The 23,647-nt window shown below is 35.2% G+C and overlaps 1 protein-coding gene across 1 annotated transcript in view; it reads right to left on the reverse strand.

The window, feature by feature from the left end:
• LOC148307632 (ATP-binding cassette sub-family C member 4-like) overlaps positions 1 to 23,647 on the reverse strand; it is a 70,880-nt gene that overhangs the window by 41,441 nt on the left and 5,792 nt on the right. Inside the window, exon 2 of the mRNA XM_088263198.1 lies at positions 13,767 to 14,012. Coding sequence (XP_088119324.1) covers positions 13,767 to 14,012 — 246 coding nt within the window. The remainder of the gene's footprint in view (positions 1 to 13,766; positions 14,013 to 23,647) is intronic.

A 23,647-nucleotide genomic window follows, 5' to 3' on the forward strand; every position in this document is an offset into this window, starting at 1 on the left:
AGGAATAATTGAAAAGATTAGGAAGAGCTCTTTGCGGTGGTATGGACATGTGGAGCGAATGGATAGCGAGAGAATGACTAAGAAAATATATGTGGCGAATGTGAGAGGGAAAACAGAACGTGGACTACCGAAAAAGACTTGGCACGATCAGATCAATCAGAACCTAAAATCTGGCGGTGTCAAAAGTCTGCGTAATCGGAGGGCATGTATGACTAGATGTATGGATGTGAAGGAGGCGAGGAGTGTATGTCAGGACAGAAGAGTGTGGCGTTCCATCCTCTCTGCCTACCCCTGCGGGGAAACGGCGTGATGGTAGTAGTAATTTTATAAAGTTAAATAATCATTTGTTTTCGATTTTTATCAGCTTCTAAGTATCTTCAAGTAATATCTTCTATCTAATAAACGAAATCGTACAAATATCTAGAATTTGAAGAACATTCAAGAAAGGTAAACATTGATAAAAAAAAATAAGGTTAAAAAAACAAGCAGCAAAGAGTTTTATCGTTTATAGTTTGATTGACAAAACCACAACCTTATCTCTAAAGCAGTTCTTTTTATTTATTTGTTTATACTTAGTTTAGATTTATTTAAAAATAAGATACTATGTTTCACGATTATTATACAGAGATGCCGCAAACCATGTCAACTGCGTACTGCCAGGGTTTTCGAAAATACCCGCGTGCTGAGAACTCTTTATAACTCCTTGGTGCGAAGTAGACTCAAGAGTGGCTCGATGATCTGGGGGCCACACGAGCTTAAGTACTCTCTTATGGTAGAGAAAGTCCAAAAGAAGTTTTTGAGGTATCTCTACATGACAGAGTACGGCTATTATCCTTGGCTCTACCCGACCCAGTTTCTCCAGGGTATGCTTGGCTACAATAGTTTAGAAACTAGAAGGAATGCGTATTAGACTACGCATTTTTATCGATTGTTGCGCGGTATGATGGATAATCCTGAAATTATCCAGAGCATTGGTCTGTATGTTCCCGATAGTTACCTAAGACAGCGTCGGCATAGATTGTTTCACATTCCTATACACAGGACCAACCTGCCGATGGTTATGCCTGTAGGAAGAGCTACCGCTATGTTGAACAATATCACATTGGATATTGATCTGTTCCATGTGTCCGAAGGAGTTTTCCGAAGCGAGATTCTTCTACACATTTAACAAGAGTCTTCTTGTGTAATTTTTAGTTTGTTTTTTTTTTTTTAATGTATACGCCTTAAATGTTTGTTTGTAATGTATATATTAATTATTGAATAAATTGAATTGAATTGAATTGAACTGTTGCCTGGCTAAAGGAGTGAGTGACGAATGGCTTTACATAGACAGGTTTTCGGGAGACGCATTTAAAGGTCTGTAACTAAGTAAGTTCGGGTCGTAATGTACATATATATCGCTCACTCCTTTCAAGAACGTCATAAATCAAAAAACTAGATTTTTCAGGAGAATGTTTTTAAAGTTTGAAAATATAATACAATGTATTAAAAATAAATATCAAGCCACTTATTGATCTTTTTACTGTGCAACAGATCTTTTTAGGTAAAACCTCCTACAGGTTTTTTCTCCATTTGAAATTATTTAGTATATTTAAAAAAAATATTAAACAATACCTTTTCTCCAAAATGCAAAAACAACACTTTCTGCCCTGTAGCGGGTAAATATTAAGCTAAAAATATGCCCCTTTTGCTGGGATATAGAACATTTTCTGGGCATTCCGAAAACATGCACAACTGAAAATTGACGATTTTTGATTTATGAAGAAAGATAAGTGGAGAAAACCCAGATTTGTGAACAAGTATTTGGACACACTCAAAATGTTGCAAATGAAACATTCTTATTCTTCTTCTTCTTCAAATCCTTATCCGCACCCGATAGGGAATTGCATCAAATACGCGCAGTGTTATCTTGATTGTTAACACATGAAGGAAAGGTGATCAGCCTGGTACATGAAGCGTGAAAAAATTACTTATTATTTTTTTTTTTACAAAAATGTTAATAATATTATTATTTAACCACTCACCGAGATTTTTATGTCTACCGGTTTCGAGATGTACCCGTCTCTTAGTCAGGACAATACGTCTCGAAACCGGTAGACATAAAAATCTCGGTGAGTGATTATATACTAATATTATTAACATTTTTGTAAAAAAATAAATAAGTAAAAATGACTAACCACAAAGTAAATGCTTTAAATATTAATAATATTGAGAAAATCACCAATATTTATTTGACCCCCCCCCCCCTTGGGAATTCAACTTGGAACCTACAGTAAGGAATGAACCATAGATGTCAGTTAATTCAATTGTTACTCTACAATCTTTTTTTCCCCATATATCCCCCTTTTGAGACCCTTAAACAGGGTCAAAAAAAGATTTTTGATAACCCTAGCTAGGCTATTGTATTAAAGCATTCACAACCAACTCTTTGGAAATATATTTATGCAAGATAAATGATGCAATACGTACTGGGAATGTGTTCACTGGTCATAAATTGGCATAACATGAACCGCTAAGTACGCAGACAGCCAAACACAGCCTGACTTCTGAATAAACCTCCATTTGCATATCAATAGAGTATATCAACGCAGCTCATTTCACGATCAATGATCTTTCTGAACGATACCCGTATTCCGTGCGTGCTCACAACATCCGGAAGCAAAATGTTCCACTACTAATTCCTATTTACTTTTTATTTTTATTTAATGGGTTTTGCTTTATTATTTACCTTGCTTACCATTAATGAGATAAATATGTTTTATTAATCAGTCTTGATAAAGAAGCGGTTAGCTCCGAAACCGGTAGAGATTATAAAATATTTGTAGTGATTTTAAAACAAAGTTACATTTTATTTATTGATTTGGCGTTTAATCTGTAAAACTCCATTTTAATTTATTGTAATGGCCCTGCCATTTCTCATTCGCACTTTTATTGTCCCTTTTTAGAAAGTCGAGGGACTCGTCATTTGCTTGCAGTATGTTGTCCGGCTTTAGTATGCGTTCCCATGACCATCATAAATCGGTACAGCATTTTATGATTCTCTACCCTAAAGCAAGAGGGTTTTTAACATAGTCTAATTTGGTACTTCGTGAGAGTCGGGTGTAACATAACTTAACAGAGCTGTTTGGAAATACACGAGTATTGACTGCCGTATTGTTGTTTTTAAATAAACAAATATATAAATAGTCGATGATGCCGTGTTATTATTTAATACTCGCTTCAGTCCAACCTGCCTCCTGACAAAAGGGGACCAAAGCGTCCTGTTTAATAGGGACGTCATCAAGTGCACGCGTACGCTGATCACAAAGCGTCTTCGCGCACGAGCAAGCGTCCGTCATAACATTACATTATGTATTAATTCTAAATCAAACAGATTTTTTGAGTCTACTAAGTTGTATTTTATTAACAAAAACACATTTAAAAAAAAATTATATTGTGACAATTGTTTTGCCTTGTTACGGCATTATCAAACATTCGTTTGATTTTATATCGTTATATTTATTTGATCCCCCCCCCCCCGGGAATCGAATCCGGGACCTGCAGTACGGTAGCCGAGTGTACTGACCATTACACTACGGAGGCGGATAATTTAGGATGGAGGTGTTATATTTATATTCTTATTACTAAAATGCCATTTATACAAGTGAAATAAAAAGAAAAATATTTAAAAAATAAAAAAAAACAATATCATTGACCTGTTTCTCAGAGTTGCCAACAGAGAAATATCGACATTTCAATCAACCTACCGAAACTGAATATGATTTACAGAAATTGAAACTGATATGTTGGTATCTGATAAAATTGGTTTACGAAAAAAATAAAGGAACATTAACATATTTTTTTATATTATTTTTTGACATCTCATCAAAGATGAAGAAGAATATGGAAGTCTGGGCATTTACGGGGCTGACGACCGTTATCGGCTGGTTTAAGTGATCACTTTACACACGTGTAACATTCACCAATTCTACCCATTATTGACAACCACACTACTCAAATTCTTGGAAGTTCTATATATATATGAACCAATTTAAAAAACCTTGTTCTTGAATCACTAGAACTTCACTAGAGACATCTATTGGTGAGATGTAAAGAAGCTTTTCACTAAGCAGAAACTCTTTTATTAGTATGTGAGATCCGAATCCTGGATTATAATCACACACATGAGAAACGCCAGAAAATACCATTTACATTTTTATTATTTAAGCTTATAATTTGACCAGATAATTTATTTACAATATTTTGAGTGTGTCCAAATCTCCAATTACAGGAGTTATTTTCATATTATTTTCAAATTTGGGAATTTTGGTAGATATAATGTACATTAACATCATATTTTTTTAATCTATTGGTAATTTTAGTAGATCTAATGAAATTGAACATGATTTGCAAATATCTGCCGGAATTTCGGTACATCTTAGCGAATTCAAACACAACTTTCAGATATCTACCAAAATTTCGGCACATGTACCGATAAAAATATGGCGCGCATTCTTTATTCCAAATTTGGAAAAATTTGGGAATTTTGGTAGATATAATGAAATTCAACATCATATTTTTTTAATCTATTGGTAATTTTAGTAGATCTAATGAAATTGAACATGATTTGCAAAAAATCTTCCGGAATTTCGGTAAATCTTACCGAATTCAAATACAACTTTTAGAAATGTATCAAAATATTCACAGATATATCGATACGTCAAAATTTAAAATATGGCGCGCGTTCTTAATTTCAAAAATTGGAATAAATTCATATTCGAACCATAGATTTATGGCTGTCAAAAATCGTAAAGAACGCAGAATGAAAGTAAGTAGGTACTGACCATTTTCCAAGCCACTTGCGTAACTACCAAAAAAATGAACTAATCAAACCAAACCGACGGGTGACGGTTGAGATTTTGATAGAGATCTTTCAGTTTAACCGTCGGATTACGGTTAAGCGTGCGTCGATAAAAGGGGGTGAAATGTATCGCGTTGCGTTGGTAATTTAATCGTAGGCAATAAAGCGGCCGGCTGCAGCCAATCAAGAAGTGTGACATTGTTTACACAACACCAATAAATGGGTATTGACGGTGACCCGTTTATTACGAAAGTTCCACTTGGCTTGCCGAACAAAGTCCACGGGTTTTCGTAAAAACCGGTATTATAGGAGGTAGTATTTTTTTTAAAATTACTCCTAATGTCCAAGTGACTCTGAAATCTAGATACGGCTTATGCAACACCGCTTATCGTCACCCTACTTAGGCTTCAACTTTTTAAGTTTCATAGCCTATGCCTATGTTTGATTTGTAGAAGTCCATTTTAATTTACTTGTGTATTATTTTCTAAATCAAACACAGATTTTTTGAGTTTACCAAGATGTATTTTATTGTTAAAAAACACATAAAAATTAATATTGTGACAATTGTTTCGCCTAGTTATGACATTTCCAAACAATATTAATTTTTATGTGTTTTTTAACAGTAAAATAAAACTTAGTAGACTCAAAAAATCAGTGTTTGATTTAACATTTAATACATAAATACCCCTGTAAATACGCAGACTTCCACATTCTTCTTCATCTTTGTTAAGATGTCAATTTGCATGAATTGACGCATTCTGCTAGTAACACGTGTCCTCGATAATGTCGTGGGAATTAAAACAATATGACATGTACGTTATTTATGTTTGATCCATATTCATTGGTCGCTTCTCGCAGTAAATTAATACCAGTACTGGGCGGTTCTTAAGCGTCGCGCCGCTTTATTGATTATCGTGAATCGCAAGTGGATTTTACATGAGTGCGTTTATTATTCACGAATGCATTCGAATTCATACTTCGCTCAATCCTTTCAACAACGTCATATATAAAAAAAACTTGATTTTTCAGATCATTTTTAAAGTGTAAAAATATACTAAATGTATTAAAAATAAATATCAAGCCACTTATTGAACTTTTTACTGTGCAACAGACCTTTTTACGTAAAACCTAATTGTTTTTTCTACATTTGAATAATATTTAGTATATTTAAAAAAAAAATAATTAAACAGTATATTTTCTTCAAAATGCAAAAACAACACTTTCTGCCCTGCAGCGGGTAAATATTAAGTTAAAAATATGCCGCTTTTGCTGGGATATAGTACATTTTCTGGGCATTCCGAAAACATGCTCAACTGAAAATTGACTATTGTTGATTTATGACGTTCTTGAAAGGAGTTAGCGATATATAAAAAAAAACTTGATTTTTCAGGAGATCATTGTAAAAATATACTAAATGTATTAAAAATAAATATCAAGCCACTTATCGAACTTTTTACTGTGCAACAGACCTTTTTAGGTAAAACCTGAATGTTTTTTTTCATTTGAATAATATTAAGTACATTAAAAAAAAAATAATTAAACAATACAGTTTCTTCAAAATGCAAAAACAACACTTTCTGCCCTGTAGCGGGTAAATATTAAGTTAAAAATATGCCGCTTTTGCTGGGATATAGTACATTTTCTGAGCATTCCGAAAACTGCTCAACTGAAAATTACCATACTTTGATATATGACGTTGTTGAAAGGAGTGAGCGACTTATTTGTGAATGCACAATACTCAATTCAGAGAAGCCTTTTCTCATTACGAAGTCTCGGAACTAATGCGGAATGCGAAGCAAACAAATGCGCCGTATCCATTCGCGTTTTCTTGTAAAATAAATTCTAATATGACTTGTATTTTCATGAGAACATGTAACGTTCAACCCTTTAGCCGCTTGTGCACTATACAGAATTTTACCGCCCGGCAGTCCGGTTTTGCGAACAATAAAACCGACTACGACAGTTTAGCGTGATCGAATTTACGCGCAACGTGTTCACGCACCGATCAAGAGCACCGATCCGAAGAAAGATGGACAAAAGCACAAGCCAATCCAAGCCATTTTTTAAATTTATTTAACATATATTTTTTAATACAATTTGATACAAGTGCTAGAAGTATGACGTGATTATCATGGCCGCATTTTATCAAAAATTGTATACATGCGGCGACACTTGAATTTAAGCATGTATATTATAATATGATGATTGATGATGAGTGATTTATTGATGAATGTTAGCAAATCCAAAATCATGGTTTTTGAAAGAGATGAATGTAGATCTGAGTGTGAAATATTGGTAAATGGGGAGATTTTGGAACAGGTAGATGATTTCATATATTTGGGTAGTATGTTTTCTAGGGATGGAAAGATTGATAAAGACATAGAAAGGAGAGTGAATGCTGGGAACAGAGTGAATGGTGCACTAAAATCATCAAATAAAAATCTATCAGCGGAAGCTAAACTGGCAGTACACAATGGAGTTCTGGTTCCAACCCTTATGTATGGAAGCGAAGCATGGAGTTGGCAAAAGAAGGATGAAAGCAGACTGAATGCAGTCGAAATGCGATCGCTCAGACGAATGTGTGGCAAAACGATGTTTGATAGATGTTCGAATGATGAAATAAGGAAAGAATGTAAGGCTGAGATAAGCATTATCGATAAAATTAAGAAAGGTGTGTTGAGATGGTTTGGACATGTGGAGCGTATGAGTGAAGAAAGAACGGTTAAACAAATTTATGAGGAGAATGTAGTTGGAAAAAGAAGCAGAGGACGACCGAGGAAAACTTGGCACAATCAGGTATGTCAAATACTTGAAAGCGGCCGGGTCAGGAGTCGTTAATAATCGTCGGGTATGTATGAGGAGATGCATGAATGTAGAAGAGGCAAAGAATGTTTGAAAGACCGAGTGGTTTGGCGTTCGATTCTCTCTGCCTACCCCTGCGGAGAAGCGGCGTGATGGTTAGTTAGTTAGTTAGTTAGTTAGTTATAATATAATATGCTCACCGATAGTGTTTGAAGGAGACGTGTATTTACTAAGTACTTGCTACTTGTTATTTTATTTTTTTTAATTATGATTTTATGTTATAAGACTATTTGTTACAAGACTTTTTGTTTCTCTATTAGTGTATTCATTAGTGTATTTTTATATTAGATACTGTATATATGTATTATCTTAAAGGCTTCAGCCGTTCAATAAATAAATAAATAAATATAAACACACCATCTGAGGGCCTCCGTAGTGTAATGGTCAGCACGCTCGGCTACCGTTCTGGAGGTCCCGGGTTCGATTCCCAAGGGGGGTAAAATAAAATATAAGTGATTTTTTCACTGTAATATTTATTCAATATTACCATGGACTGGTACCTGAAGCGGAGGGCTGATCACCTTTCCTTCATGTGTAAACGATCAAGATAACACTGCGTTTATATGACACAGTGCCCTATGCACCATTGGGGTGCGGATAAGGGTTTTATTTTATTATTATTATCTGAGGGCGGATTCGCGCTCATAATAGAGATAAACATCTCTGAAAAGAAGTGATAACATTTGACCATACTGTATACACCGATATGAGATCAAAAGATGCCGCAAAAGTCATGATAAAAATAACTTACACGCAATTTACGATGAGTGAAAAGGTAAAATTACGCTTCCCGCCGAACACCACCAGTCGAGTGAAACGGTAAAATTAAAAAAAAAGAATTTGTCAGAATTTTTTGTCCGTTATATCCGAAGATTGTTAAATAGAGATCCATTATATCGAGGTTGTACTGTATGACGAAGAATATGGCATAAAGGAGGAACGTGACGATATGAACATAGTAAACTTGGGTAAATACGGTCGAGTATGGCATAAAGTGTATGGAATATGGAATTGGAGTATGGAATATGGCATAAAGGAGGAACGTGACAGTATGAACATAGTAAACTTGGGTAAATCGCTCACTCCTTTCAAGAACGTCATAAATCAAAAATCGTCAATTTTCAGTTGTGCGTGTTTTCGGAATGCCCAGAAAATGTACTATATCCCAGCAAAAGAGGCAAATTTTTAACTTAATATTTACCCGCTACAGGGCAGAAAGTGTTGTTTTTGCATTTTGAAGAATAGGTATCGTTAAACTATTTTTTTAAATAAACTCAATATTTTTCAAATGAAGAAAAAAACCTTCAGGTTTTACCTAAGAAGATATGTTACACAGTAAAAAGTTTAAGAACAAGGTTTCTAAATTGGTTCATATATATAGAACTTCCAAGAATTTGAGTAGTGTGGTTGTCAATAATGGGTAGAATTGATGAATGTTACACGTGTGTAAAGTGATCACTTAAGACAGCCTATGACGGTCGTCAGCCCCGTAAATGCCCAGACTTCCATATTCTTCTTCATCTTTGATGAGATGTCAAAAAATAATATGAAAATAACTCCTGTAATTGGAGATAATCCAGATTTTGTGAACAAGTATTCGGACACACTCAAAATGTTGTAAGTAAAAAGTTTAATAAGTGGCTTAGTATATATTTTTAATAGATTGTATTATATTTTTAAACCATAAAAACGTTCTCCTGAAAAATCAAGTTTTTATTTTATTTATGACGTTCTTGAAAGGAGTGAGCGAAATATGGTCGAGTATGGCCCTCACAATAGTTCACTTCCAATATTCACCATAATGCCCGCAGACACGTACATAATATGGCGATAAATAGGTACAAATAGTACATCATCTCATTCCGGAATACATCTGCGAGTGTATGGTAAACGGCGGAGGTCACGCGTTCTCGGAGAAAGACGAGGACAGATCGGACGGAGATATGGCGGACAGATTTACATCTGGGGTTAAGTCGACGCGTCCCAAGGATGAGTCTGCTTCATACGTACAATGAATACCATGATCTGAGGTATATATTAAATTTTCAGCAAGATATTTAGGTGCATCGGGATTAACGATGCTTAAGACAAGCATGCTCTCTAGCTTTATCCATTTGCTTGAAGTAACATACTCGTTTATAACATTTGCTTGAAATAAGCATACTCAACAAAGAACCCTAGAACGGTTTTTATATCCCAAAGTAACTAAGATTCAACCCCTTATCCGCACCCCAATGGTGCATAGGGCACTGCATCAGATAAACACAGTGTTATCTTGATCGTTAACATACGAAGGAAAGGTGATCAGCCCTCCACTTTACATACCAGTCCAGGGTAATATTGAATAAACATTTTTTTTTAAAACCCTTATCCGCACCCCAATGGTGCATAGGGCACTGCATCAGATAAACACAGTGTTATATTGATCGTTTACACACGAAGGAAAGGTGATCAGCCCTCCGTTTCAGGTACCAGTCCAGGGTAATATTGAATAAATATTACAATGAAAAAATAACTTATATTTATTTTACCCCCCTTGGGAATCGAACCCGGGACCTCCAGAACGGTAGCCGAGCATGCTGACCATTACACTACGGAGGCGGACAACTGATAATAATAATAGTAAATGGAGAAGAATAATGTTTATAAATAATGTAAAGAATAAAGTAACTAAATATTTACCAAAAAATATTAGACCGGCATTTTGAACTAATAATAATATTGGGAAAATCCTTTTAAATAATAAAGATAAAAACAATATCCTAGACAATTCTGGTATATACCAATTAGCTTGTGATTCATGTCCTTCTAAATATACTGGTAGAACGTCGCGTAATTTTAATACCAGAATAATTTTTAATACATTTCATTTTTAAATATATTTTTAAACTTTAAAAAGATCTCCTGAAAAATCAAGTTTTTTTTTTATTTATGAAGTTAATATATTATTAGATTAAAACCAATATTTTTAGCTTTTCCACTTTATTTTTATTTGACCAGCGACCGGGTTTCGTCGTTACCGACATCATCAGACTGGGTCAGATCATCAGATCATCAGAATGGTCAAATAAAAATAAGGTGGAAAAGCTAAAAATATTGGTTTTAATCTAATGATATATTAAAAATGCAATTCCATCACGAAGTGTCAGTGGATAATATAAATCTATTTATGAAGTTGTTGACAGGAGTTAGCGATATGTACATACTTCAGACGGAAAACTACAACCCTCCTGAAATGATAAGTTATCAACATTCATTATCAGTTTTAAAATGCAGGCCTTTCAATCATTTGTTAGGATTGATTATTGTGTATGTTCGGATAGTTTATGCACCGCAGAACGTGTAAACGACGTTAAAACATTGCAACGCTAACTCGACTGGCCGTAAATGTCACGCAACAGCAACAAGCGGTAATATTATCAATCCGAGTTGTCAGCAAGTGTGGTATGTTGTTAATGTGCCATTGTAAGGAGTAGAATTAGAATCACAGAAATGGACTTGGGTGATAACATCGCTCACTCCTTTCAAGAACGTCATAAATCAAAAAACTTCATTTTCCAGGAGATCGTTTTTAAAGTTTGAAAATAAAATGAAATGTATTAAAAATGAATATCAAGCCACTTATTGATCTTTTTACTGTGCAACAGATCTTTTAAGGAAAACCCTGAAGGTTTTTTCTCCATTTGAAAAATATTTAGTTTATTTAAAAAAATAATTAAACAATGCCTTTTCTTAAAAATGCAAAAACATCACTTTCTGCCCTGTAGCGGGTAAATATTAAGTTAAAATACGCCGTTTTTGCTGGAATGTAGAAAATTTTCTGGGCGTTCCGAAAACATGCACAACTGAAAATTGATTTTTGATTTATGACGTTCTTGACAGGAGTGAGCGATATCACAATAGATTTTAAGAATTTAATGGTATTTACCGGGTAAAACTTAGATTAAAAATGAAAATAACTCCTCAATGAAGAGTCCCAGATTTGTGGACAGGGATTCGGACACTCCCAAAACATTGCGAGTCACTTATTTGTTACATCTCTAAGATATACTGTATATTTTTTACCGAGTTCTAGAATTCGACCAACAGGCGTGCCCATCCTACGGGACTTTGATTAAAAGATAATCAGTGATTGCGATTAGGGACAAATAATATAACACGGCACGCAATGCTGATACTGCCGATCGATAGGGCTCACTATCGCAAAGGAACATACAGTATCGAACAGATTAATTGAAACATTTTTTTTGTAGTATTTTCGTAAAAAGTTTTGTGAAATCTTTTGTTTATTAGTTATATCAAAAATTAATATTTAATATGATCCCATTTGGGCTGAATCAAAGATTTTACTTTTCTTGGCATCTATTACATATATTACATGTATATGAGGTTTTTGTCTGCCTCCGTAGTGTAATGGTCAGCACGCTCGGCTACCGTTCTGGAGGTCCCGGGTTCGATTCCCAAGGGGGGTAAAATAAATATAAGTGATTTTTTCACTGTCATATTTATTCAATATTACCCTGGACTGGTACCTGAAGCGGAGGGCTGATCACCTTTCCTTCATGTGTAAATGATCAAGATAACACTGCGTTTATATGACGTAGTGCCCTATGCACCATTGGGGTGCGGATAAGGGTTTTATTTTATATATAAGGTTTTGGCACATGAATGTCATTTTTTCGTCTCAAAACCATACCTGAATTATGGACAAAATGAGCATTTCCGCCGTAGTGCAAGAGAAGCCGATTCTTACAGATTGCCGATAGATTTTCAATTAGGTTTATGTCTGGCAAATCCTTGACCAGTCCAACACAGTTCATTGTTTTTGTGTGAAAATTTTCATTTTTTTTTGGATTTGTGGCAGGGGGTTAAATCCTGCTGAAATATTCCATTACCATTTGACCTTCGTTTTTGTAGTATCTCTGGTAGTATCTTTTCCAGTAGAATTGGCTGATACTTCACGCTATTCATCACCTCAGTCTCTGAAAGAAGCGGCCTTGGTCCATAATACGAGGAACACCCCCAAAACATTTTTTTAGAGGGTGTTGAAAATACGAAAAAAAGTTTTGTTTCAATTAATCTGTTCGATACTGTATATCATGTGAAGCAACGTGTCCACTGGTTACTATACTACTCGCAAACCCATAGCAACAATGATTAATTAGATTCAAGTTTTGTACGGACATTTCTTGGCGGAACTGCTTTTATATAATAAAACAACAATATATTTTTTTTGGCTGTTTAAAAGTTGTCAGCTCAAGGAATCGCAGAACAAAAGTGGAACAGGGCAGGTCAATGTGGCACGTATGTCTGAGGATAGATGGACGAAAAAGGTGCTTGACTGGAGGCCTAGAACAGGACGCAGAAGCGTGGGTGAGCCCCAGACAAGATGGTCCGATGGCATTAGGAAAGTGGCGGGCCTAAACTGGAAGAGAGTCGCGTCCAACAGACAACTGTGGAAGTCCAAGAGAGAGGCCTTTGATCATTGAAAGCTGTCCCACCGCATTTTACAGATCTGATACCGAAGCAGGGGCGTGCCTTCTATATAGGCAGAAGATCAGTGCCTATCCTAACTTACCCGCATGACATATAAAAACGCAACCAGTACCTACCCTACCTTACTAAGTAGTACCTGGCCTACCTTACTACCTACCTCTACTGCCTACCCTAATTAATACCCTATGCACGTCACTGTACAAAAGCATATAGGCTTCCTGATAGACCTTCTCTTGCAGCAATGAACAAATGCTGAGAAGTTCCTGATTGGCCCACACTAGATTGTGTTGTTCCCAACACAGATTCAAATAAAAACATATTGAATTTGTTAGAAGAAACAAAAACCCACCAAATGATCTATAAACCTTGTACATAATAAGCAAGGTAAACAATAAATGCAATTCCCATCTAAAAAAAAAAGAAAAGAAAAATCTTCTCTTCCAAGGCCTTCGTTCAATACAGGATACAAGAAGAAGGCTGGAGAAAGTTACCTCAGCACCATGGCCTGGACGAACTCGAGAGTAGGGTGGTTAAATTCCCAAATGACACAAAACTAAGGATCCCTCACCTGAGCACCACGGCCTGGATGAACTCCAGCACGCCCCACGCCATGTAGGACCAGAGGAAGGTGCGCCGGATGGCGCGCAGCAGGCTCGGGCGGCCGCCGCGCGCCTTGGCCGCGAGCACCTCCTCGGCCCAGTTGTCCTCCAGCGCGTCCCCGAGCGGCTCCGACAGGTCGCCCTGCAGCGGGTCGTATAAGTCCTCGGCGGCCAGGTCGGCCCGCACGCCCTTCTTGAAGATGTCGCCCATCCACCTGCAAAAGAGAGGATGTCGTGACGTCAGAGAGGGTACAGAAAAAGAGACAGGTCCACAAGTGAAACTTCGTTGTACGGGAGCAGTGTTTTTTTTAATTACCTAACGTCCAAGTCTAGTCCGACTCTGAAATCTAGCTACGGCTTATGCAACACCGCGTATCATGACCCTACTCGGCTGTCCAAACTCAAAACATAGTAAGAGACATTTTTTTGTAGTTCGTTTTTTTTTGCATTTTTGGACTAAGTAGATTCTACTTAGTCAATAAAATACAAAAAAACATACTAAAAAAAATGTCCCTTACTGTATTTTAAGTTTGGACAGCCGTACTCAGGCTTCAACTTTTTAAGTTTTATGGACTATGCCCGCTCGTGGGTGGATTTACTATTTATGTTTAAAGTTACTATACTTTCATGTAATTCCTGAGTGAAAATTCTAGGCAAAAACACACGCAAGGAAGCAGTGATGCTTTGATGGTTGATTTTTATACTTAATGATAATTTTTTTTAAATATATGATGGCGTTGCATATAAAATATATTGTTTTTGCCAATGTCAAGTTAATTAAATAATATTACTTAATTATAAAATAAGATTATTAACTATAAATTTAATCCGTTCAATTAAAAAAAAAATAACTAAAAGTTTGTAGATAATTCGCTCACTCCTTTCAACAACGTCATATATCAAAAAACTTGATTTTTCAGGAGATCATTTTTAAAGTTTAAAAATATAAACACAATGTATTAAAAATAAATATCAAGCCACTTATTGAACTTTTTACTATGCAACAGACCTTTTTAGGTAAAACCTAAATGTTTTTTCTACATTTCAATTTTCAGTTGTAAATGTTTTCGGAATGCCCAGAAAATGTACTGTATCCAAAATATACGCAAAATTTGTGATAATAGATAATAGTAAGATTGATATCAAATTTCTTTCATTGTAATTGGAAATTTCTTTAAACGTAAAGAAACGTTAATACGAATTTAAAGAACGTAGAGGTACAGAGAGAAGTTATTTACTAGAAAATTAGGATATTAACTGGATGGATGTTGGATCCAGGGGATGAGGATCGGACTTATATCTTTTTTCGTATGGAATTTTCGTAACAAGGCCAAATATTTACAGAATATGCGAATACGGATATAACTGTGCTTCATTACGAATTAATACAGTTTATTAATATGCACAACCGATTATAGAACAGGAAATCGCATTAGTTTGGACAGTTTGTGCCAAAGAAAGCCAAAAAGACGTCAATGATACCAAATTTGTTTGGACACAAGAATTTATAAGCTTTTGATCACACCGCAAGCATTTCGCTCACTCCTATCAACAACGTCATATACCACAAAATCGTCAATTTTCAGTTGTGCGTGTTTTCGGAATGCCCAAAAGATGTACTATATCCCAGCAAAAGCGGCATATTTCTAACTTAATATTTACCCGCTACATGGCAGAAAGTGTTGTTTTTGGATTTTGAAGCAAATGTATTGTTAATTATTTTTTTAAATACACTTATTATTTTTCAAATGGAGAAACAACATTCAGGTTTTACACGTGTTTATAACATTCGTCATTTTCTTTTGAAAAAATTGCCTTCGTAAATACGTTGTTTTCGTAAGTTGGCAACGAATGACGTCACAGAAACGAATCTACATGACTACTATGACAGCTATATAAAGCAGATACATAAAGAGACACGCCCCATAACACATCCGATGACGTAAAATTCGATGACGTACAGCGGTGTCCGTTTTTCGTTTTATTAAAATATCTAAAGTATAAACCTTCATAAACCCTTACTTCTCTACATATTTCAATAAGAATGTTACCGATAGTCTTGCGATTTTCCATATTAATTTATTATTATTCTTCTTCTTTCCATGTTCGCTCCCTAGGTGGAGCATATGGCCAACACGAGACGTCTCCTAATTTATTAATTTATTAGCCAACAATAACACATCACGAGAATGATCCACTCGCGCGCGGAGCCCTATTCCCGAACTTTACGACTTCGTGTTTGCGTCATATCGCGTACAAAACAGCGACAGTTAAGATAACACGGGCTTCAAACAAACTAAGCGAGCCTTCAGATGTAGGCTGAAAGTCGTCATCCGCCTCTCAAGTATTAATAGACCCTTGATCGCAGAATGGCTCGAGTCGGGATTAGTGTTTGATATTACAAGATGGCTTTAACGGCCTTTACTCTGACGTCCCTAACTGGACGATTTAGTAAATATTTATAGTGGTTAGGTAACATTTGCGACGATGCGCGAAGTGGGAACGATTGAATAAATAAATAAACGTATTTTTAAAGATATCGCTCACTCCTTTCAAGAACGTCATAAATCAAAAATCGTCAATTTTCAGTTGTGAATGTTTTCGGAATGCCCAGAAAATGTACTATATCCCAGCAAAAGAGGCATATTTTTAACTTAATATTTACCCGCCACGGGGCAGAAAGTGTTGTTTTTGCATTTTGAAGAAAAGGTATTGTTTAATTATTTTTTTAAACATACTGAATATTTTCAAATGGAGGAAAAACCTTCAGGTTTTACCTAAAAAGATCTGTTACACAGTAAAAAGTTCAATAAGTGGCTTGATATTTATTTTTAATACATTCTATTATATTTTTAAACTTTAAAAATGTTCTCCTGAAAAATCAAGTATTTTGATTAATGACGTTCTTGAAAGGAGTGAGCGATATGTAGGGCGTATATTATAGGTGTCTGAGATGAATATATCGCTCGCTCCTTTCAACAACGTCATAAATCAAAAATAGTCAATTTTCAATCGTGTTTTCGATATGCCCAGAAAATGTACTATATCCCAGCAAAAACGGCATATTTTTAACTTAATATTTACAACATTTTGAGTGTGTCCAAATACTTGTTCACAAAATGTGGATTATCTCCAATTACAGGAGTTATTTTCTTATTATTTTTTGACATGTCATCAAAGATGAAGAAGAATATGGAAGTCTGGCGTTTCTCATGTGTGTGATTATAATCCAGGATTCGGACCTCACATACTAATATAAGAGTTTCTGCTTAATAAAAAGCTTCTTTACATCTCACCAATAGAAGATGTCTCTAGTGAAGTTCTAGTGATTCAAGGTTTCTTAATTGGTTCATAAATATAGAGCTTCCAAGAATTTAAGTAGTGTGGTTGTCAATAATGGGTAGAATTGGTGAATGTTACACGTGTGTAAAGTGATCACTTAAACCAGCCTATGACGGTCGTCAGCCCCGTAAATGCCCAGACTTCAAATTCTTCTTCATTTTTGATGAGATGTCAAAAAAAAAACTTAATATTTACCCGCTATAGGGCAAAAAGTTTTGTTTTTGCATTTTGAAGAAAAGGTATCCCTGTAAGGACAGAATTATCCTTTGGATTGAAATATCAACTAGAATCAGTAAGAAATCAAAACTTTACATCCCAAGTACAATGTTTTATTGAGTTATTTTTTCAAGTTTTCTTGTTAATTTATCACATTTCTGATCTAGACACACGATAAAATACGTGCAAAATTGTTATATGAACCATGTTTATTGATAAAACAGTGAAAATTATAATTTTATGAGATTATTTTTATAACCCGGTTGAATTTGAACGCCTTTGACGCTTCAAACTATGAGCCTCACGCGAGCGTTATGATTGTGTCGGACTGATTTGTACCACAAAAATTAAACTGCTTAGTGCGTATTACCTTTTTCTGCATTTAAAGATTACTTCTATGTTTGTTCTTGTTTTATCAGGTGCAAAATATTAGCGCCTCATTGTTTGACAAACCATATCACCTCCCCTCCGGGCGAGGCAACTTTCTTACTTGCGGGGATATATTCAATTAGTGTATTTGTATACATATTTTGAAAAAAAAACTGATATGCGGAGGAGTTAAAGTATATATTGAATAATAAAAATATAAATCCCTTACCGCACCCCAATGGTGCATAGGGCACTGCTTCATATAAACGCAGTGTTATCTCGATCGATTACACATGAAGGAAAGGTGATCAGCCCTCCACTTCAGGTGCAGTCCAGTGTAATATTGAATAAATATTAGAGTGAAAAAATCACTTTTATTTACTAAACCCCCCTGGAAATCGAACCCGGGACCTCCAGAACGGTAGGCGAGCATGCTGACCATTACACTACGGAGGCGGACAAAAAGATTGAATAATAATAATGAAAATAAATAAAAATAATGAAAATTATTGAATAATACGTCAATCATATGCTAATAATTGATACACAAATAACTGTTCGCAAGACACATCACTCATTGGACATTCATAGTCCGCCATTTCCTGTAAAGCGCTGTCATGTGGCTAGACTGTTTTCAATATATCCATATTTATAAATTCATAACACACGACGCGATTATTTTATTTTATTTATTCATCGGATTCTGTATAAAGTATCGAATAGCAACACGCTTCTATTAGGAGGCTATTCTGTAGCGTTCGGATAAGATTTTAACAGGTGGTAAGCCTTTAAACGTTTAAACGTCAGTCAAAATCAAAGGGGTGTTAATGATTTTTTTATGTGGATACTAAGGCGGGATGACCAATACCCCGCAGCTTAATTTTCTTCAAGTCCATAAAAAATTTGACGTAATTAATTTTTTTCTTAAAATACCGTTTTTGTATTGAAAAAATACGAATTTCTTCGAAATAAATAAGTATATGGTATTGAAATAAAAGAGTTATTGAAGGGTGATTTTTTTAATGTACTTATATTTAAAAATACATTTATTCTAAAAAACAAAAACAAAAAACAATCCAATATAAGTATGCGAAATTGCCAAAACGCTAAAAAATTAACTGATTATTCCAAAAAATGGTATCTAAATCGTCAACATTTTTACATTCTAAAGACACCCATGATGATAGCGTTAGAAATGGACATTTCAGCGATATATTATTTTTTTTAAATGGGCGTAAAGTGACGACTAGCTCTCAGCGCAGCCGGACGCTAAATGAATTATATTATTGCGAGTAAGGCCTCAAGGGGGTACTCGCAAACATACAATTCAAAACGCGACCGGTTAGGCGAGAAGCCACACATGTCTCCCGTACATTTTTTAAAGAATATAAGTACTTATATATATATTTTTTTAAATATATTGTTACAAAAAATATCATCTTTCTCCACATTATCATTAACTCCTTACCTTTCAATAACTGTTTTTTTTCCAAAACCATATATCGCTGACTCCTTTCAAGAACGTCATAAATCAAAAAAACCTAATTTTTCAGGAGAACGTTTTTAAAGTTTAAAAATGTAATACAATGCATTAAAAATAAATATCAAGCCACTTATTGAACTTTTACTGTGCAACAGATCTTTTTAGGTAAAACCTGGAGGTTTTTCTCCATGTGAAAAATATTTAGTATATTTAAAAAAAATAATTAAACAATACCTTTTCTTCAAAATACAAAAACAACACTTTCAGCCCTGTAGCGGGTAAATGTTAAATTTAAAAATATGCCGCTTTTGCTGGGATATACATAGTACATTTTCTGGGGATTCCAAAAACACGCACAACTGAAAATTGTCGATTTTTGATTTATGACGTTCTTGAAAGGAGTGAGCGATATTTATTTCGGAGAAAAACTTATTTTTTCAATACAAAAACGACGTTTCAATACTAACTAACTAACTAACTAACCATCACGCCGCTTCCCCGCAGGGGTAGGCAGAGAATAGAGCGCCACACCACTCTGTCCTTGCAAGCATTCTTCGCCTCTTCCACGTTCATGCATCTCCTCATACATACCCGCCGATTGTTACGACTCCTAACCTGACCACTTTCAAGTATTTGGCATACCTGATCGTGCCACGTTTTTCTCGGTCTTCCTCTGCTTCTTTTCCCACTAACATTCTCCTCATAAATTTGTTTTACCGTTCTTTCCTCACTCATTCGTTCTACATGTCCAAACCATCTCAACACACCTTTCTTAATTTTATCGATAATGCTTATCTCAGCTTTGCATTCCTTCCTTATTTCACTATTCGCACATCTATCATACATCGTTTTGTCGCACATTCTTCTGAGACGTTTCAACACAAAATGCAATCACGTTAAATGTTACCAGGGTTTAAAGAAAATTAAGTTGCGGGCTATTAATTATCTCGCCATAATGAAGCATAGTACTTGTATAGCACGAATCATGCTTTTTAAACTCCATAGGTGTAATTTGCATACGTGTACAGTTGTTTTACGGGATCTGCTCTCAATGATAATGCTGTATGTCGACTTTTACAGCCGCCGAGATAAGACTTATGCTCGAAACTAGGGCTGCCCAAAGCATGGCTAAGTGCGAAAAAATCCTTCACAAAATTGATTTCATAGAAAATAATTGAATTATTATGATATATCCCTGATCTGCTCTCAATGATAATGCTGTATGTCGACTTTTACAGCCGCCGAGATAAGACTTATGCTCGAAACTAGGGCTGCCCAAAGCATGGCTAAGTGCGAAAAAATCCTTCACAAAATTTATTTCATAGAAAATAATTGAATTATTATGATATATCCCTGATCTGCTCTCAATGATAATGCTGTATGTCGACTTTTACAGCCGCCGAGATAAGACTTATGCTCGAAACTAGGGCTGCCCAAAGCATGGCTAAGTGCGAAAAAATCCTTCACAAAATTGATTTCATAGAAAATAATTGAATTATTATGATATATCCCTGATCTGCTCTCAATGATAATGCTGTATGTCGACTTTTACAGCCGCCGAGATAAGACTTATGCTCGAAACTAGGGCTGCCCAAAGCATGGATAAGTGCGAAAAAATCCTTCACAAAATTGATTTCATAGAAAATAATTGAATTATTATGATATATCCCTGATCTGCTCTCAATGATAATGCTGTATGTCGACTTTTACAGCCGCCGAGATAAGACTTATGCTCGAAACTAGGGCTGCCCAAAGCATGGCTAAGTGCGAAAAAATCCTTCACAAAATTTATTTCATAGAAAATTATTTTAAATTTATGATATATCCCTAATAAATGAGTTCAACATTTATTCTTAAAATTTAATTATACTTTACAACATTTTGAGTGCGTCCAAATACTTGTCCACAAAATCTGGATTATCTCCAATCATGGGAGTTATTTTCATATTATTTTTTGACATCTCATCAAAGGTGAAGAAGAACATGGTCTCCAGATTTTGTGAACAAGTGTTTGGAGACACTCAGTATATAATAATGAAAATGATATTTTCTGGCGTTTCTCATGTACGTGAATTTAATCCAGGATTCGGATCTTAATCTATTCATCTTACCAATAGATTTATATTGTTTCACATTTTCAATCAATTTCGCAACTTAGTTTTTTTTTTAAATGATTAGCAAGAGCAGATCTGTCAGGAAGCCTAGATGCTTGTGTATCAGATCTGGGCATGCGGTGGGACAGCTTTCAATACAATCTCACCAATAGATGTCTCTAGTGAAGTTCTAATGATTCAAGAACAGCGTTTCGAAATTGGTTCATATATAAGTATAGAACTTCCAAGAATTTGAGTAGAGCGAGTGATTTTACCTAGAATTTTCACTCATGAATTACATGAAATTATAGTAACTTTAAACATAAAGAGTAAATCCACTCACAAGTAGGCATAGGCTATGAAACTTATAAAGTTGAAGCCTGAGTAGGGACATGATAAACGGTGTTGCATAAGCCGTAGCTAGATTTCAGAGTCACTTGGACGTTAGGTAATTCAAAAAAAAAAAAGATTTTGAGTAGTCTGGTTGTCAATAATGGGTAGAATTGGTGAACGTTACACGTGTGTAAAGTGATCACTTAAACCAGCCTATGACGGTCGTCAGCCCCGTAAATGCCCAGACTTCCATATTCTTCTTCATCTTCGATGAGATGTCAAAGAATAATATTAATTATGGTATTCATTTATATTTTAAAACCTATAACATACATAAGAGTATCATATATGATTTTCCCGATGAGTAATTTCTACTACTAATTTTATTATTAAGGTTAATAAGGTAAATAAATCCAAAATTTTAAAACAAACGAATAAGATACGTAAAAAAACAAAAGTAAAGAGTGAAATGCAGTAACAATAACTATTTTTAAAATATTTATAAACGTAGTCAAAACAGAACGCAGTAGATTTTAAGAAATAGTGGTATTTATTAAGTATTTTTTTTTAATTAATTAGTTTAACATGGAACGCTCGCCACTGGTTTTTTTCGATCGGGAGCAAAACGGTTAAACTTGTGGTGTATGTCAAAACTAGTCCGTAACCAACAAACGATTACCCTTGATTAAAGAGTTTCGTCACAAAAATGTGGACATTTTAGGAGCCATCGTGGAGAAAGGCGATCACTTTGGGCCACGGTTAAAATGATTTTAACCCAGCCGGATCTAAGAGGGGGATTTTAATACCCCATGTCTCTCACTCGTTTCAACAACGTCATATGTCAAATATCGTCAATTTCCATTAGTAAATGTTTTCATAATGTCCAGAAAATGTACTATATCCCAGCAAAAGCGGCATATTTTAAACTTAATATTTACCCGCTACAGGGGAGAAAGTCAACACTTTTTGCTTAAGTATTATGAGAGCTACTTACTCCTTATTTTTTTGTAATTCCAAAAAATAATATTGAGAAAACTTATCCCTTTTTATTTTTATAATTTCAAAACACTAAACATTTCAAAATATTGTTTTTGATCAAAAGCACAATCAGTCTGTGCCGCGAGATGTACTTATTTATATATCAGAACGTTGATTTTTGTCTGGTAGCGACATGTTATTTTTTTCACTCTAATAAATGTGGTACTACCATAAGAGAGAGCGAGACACCTAAAGAACTCAGCTTTCGTTTGATCCGATTTCCGGCGGCTCGCTTATTAAATGGCCGCATTCAGTAGGCACTTGACGGCGTGTTGGAACAGAAGAGACACCCGTGACTCTTTTTTTTATTACCTAACGTCCAAGTGACTCTGAAATCTAGCTACGGCTTATGCTACACCGCTTATTATGACCCTACTCAGGCTTCAACTTTTTAAGTTTCATAGCCTATACCTACTCGTGAGTGCATTTACTCTTTATGTTTAAAGTTACTATAATTTCATGTAATTCATGAGTGAAAATTCTAGGCAAAAACACTCGCTAAGGCAAAGTCACTCGCTTGGTCGGCGAGCTGGTACTTGCCGCGAGTTGCGTACTACGATTTCCATTCATATGAACTGGGGTCTTTTGGTACCCCCTTCGGATCATGTGTGATATATGGACGATCAGTACAGAAGAAGTTAATTCGCCCCAAGCGAGAGTATTGCAACTGCAGATACGTATTGCGAAACATGAATGCTGTCGAGGTTACAGCCATACTTCCATACTCGGTGCTTGCATTCAGACTGCTAAATAAGCTATTACCGGATAATCAGGATTTTATTCATGTAAAATATAATGATATTCCATGAATATATCCGTAGCACTAAACGGAGATATGAATCGACACATTTTAGTGTAATTATTATATTAATACTTTAAATATCGCTCACTCCTTTCAAGAACGTCATAAATCAAAAATCGTCAATTTTCAGTTGTGCATGTTTTCGGAATGTCCAGAAAATGTACTATATCCCAG

Source organism: Brachycentrus maculatus, unplaced genomic scaffold, assembly GCF_059751285.1.
Source record: "Brachycentrus maculatus isolate JH-2025_06_01 unplaced genomic scaffold, ASM5975128v1 h1tg000196l, whole genome shotgun sequence".
Classification (NCBI taxonomy): Eukaryota; Metazoa; Arthropoda; class Insecta; order Trichoptera; family Brachycentridae; genus Brachycentrus; species Brachycentrus maculatus.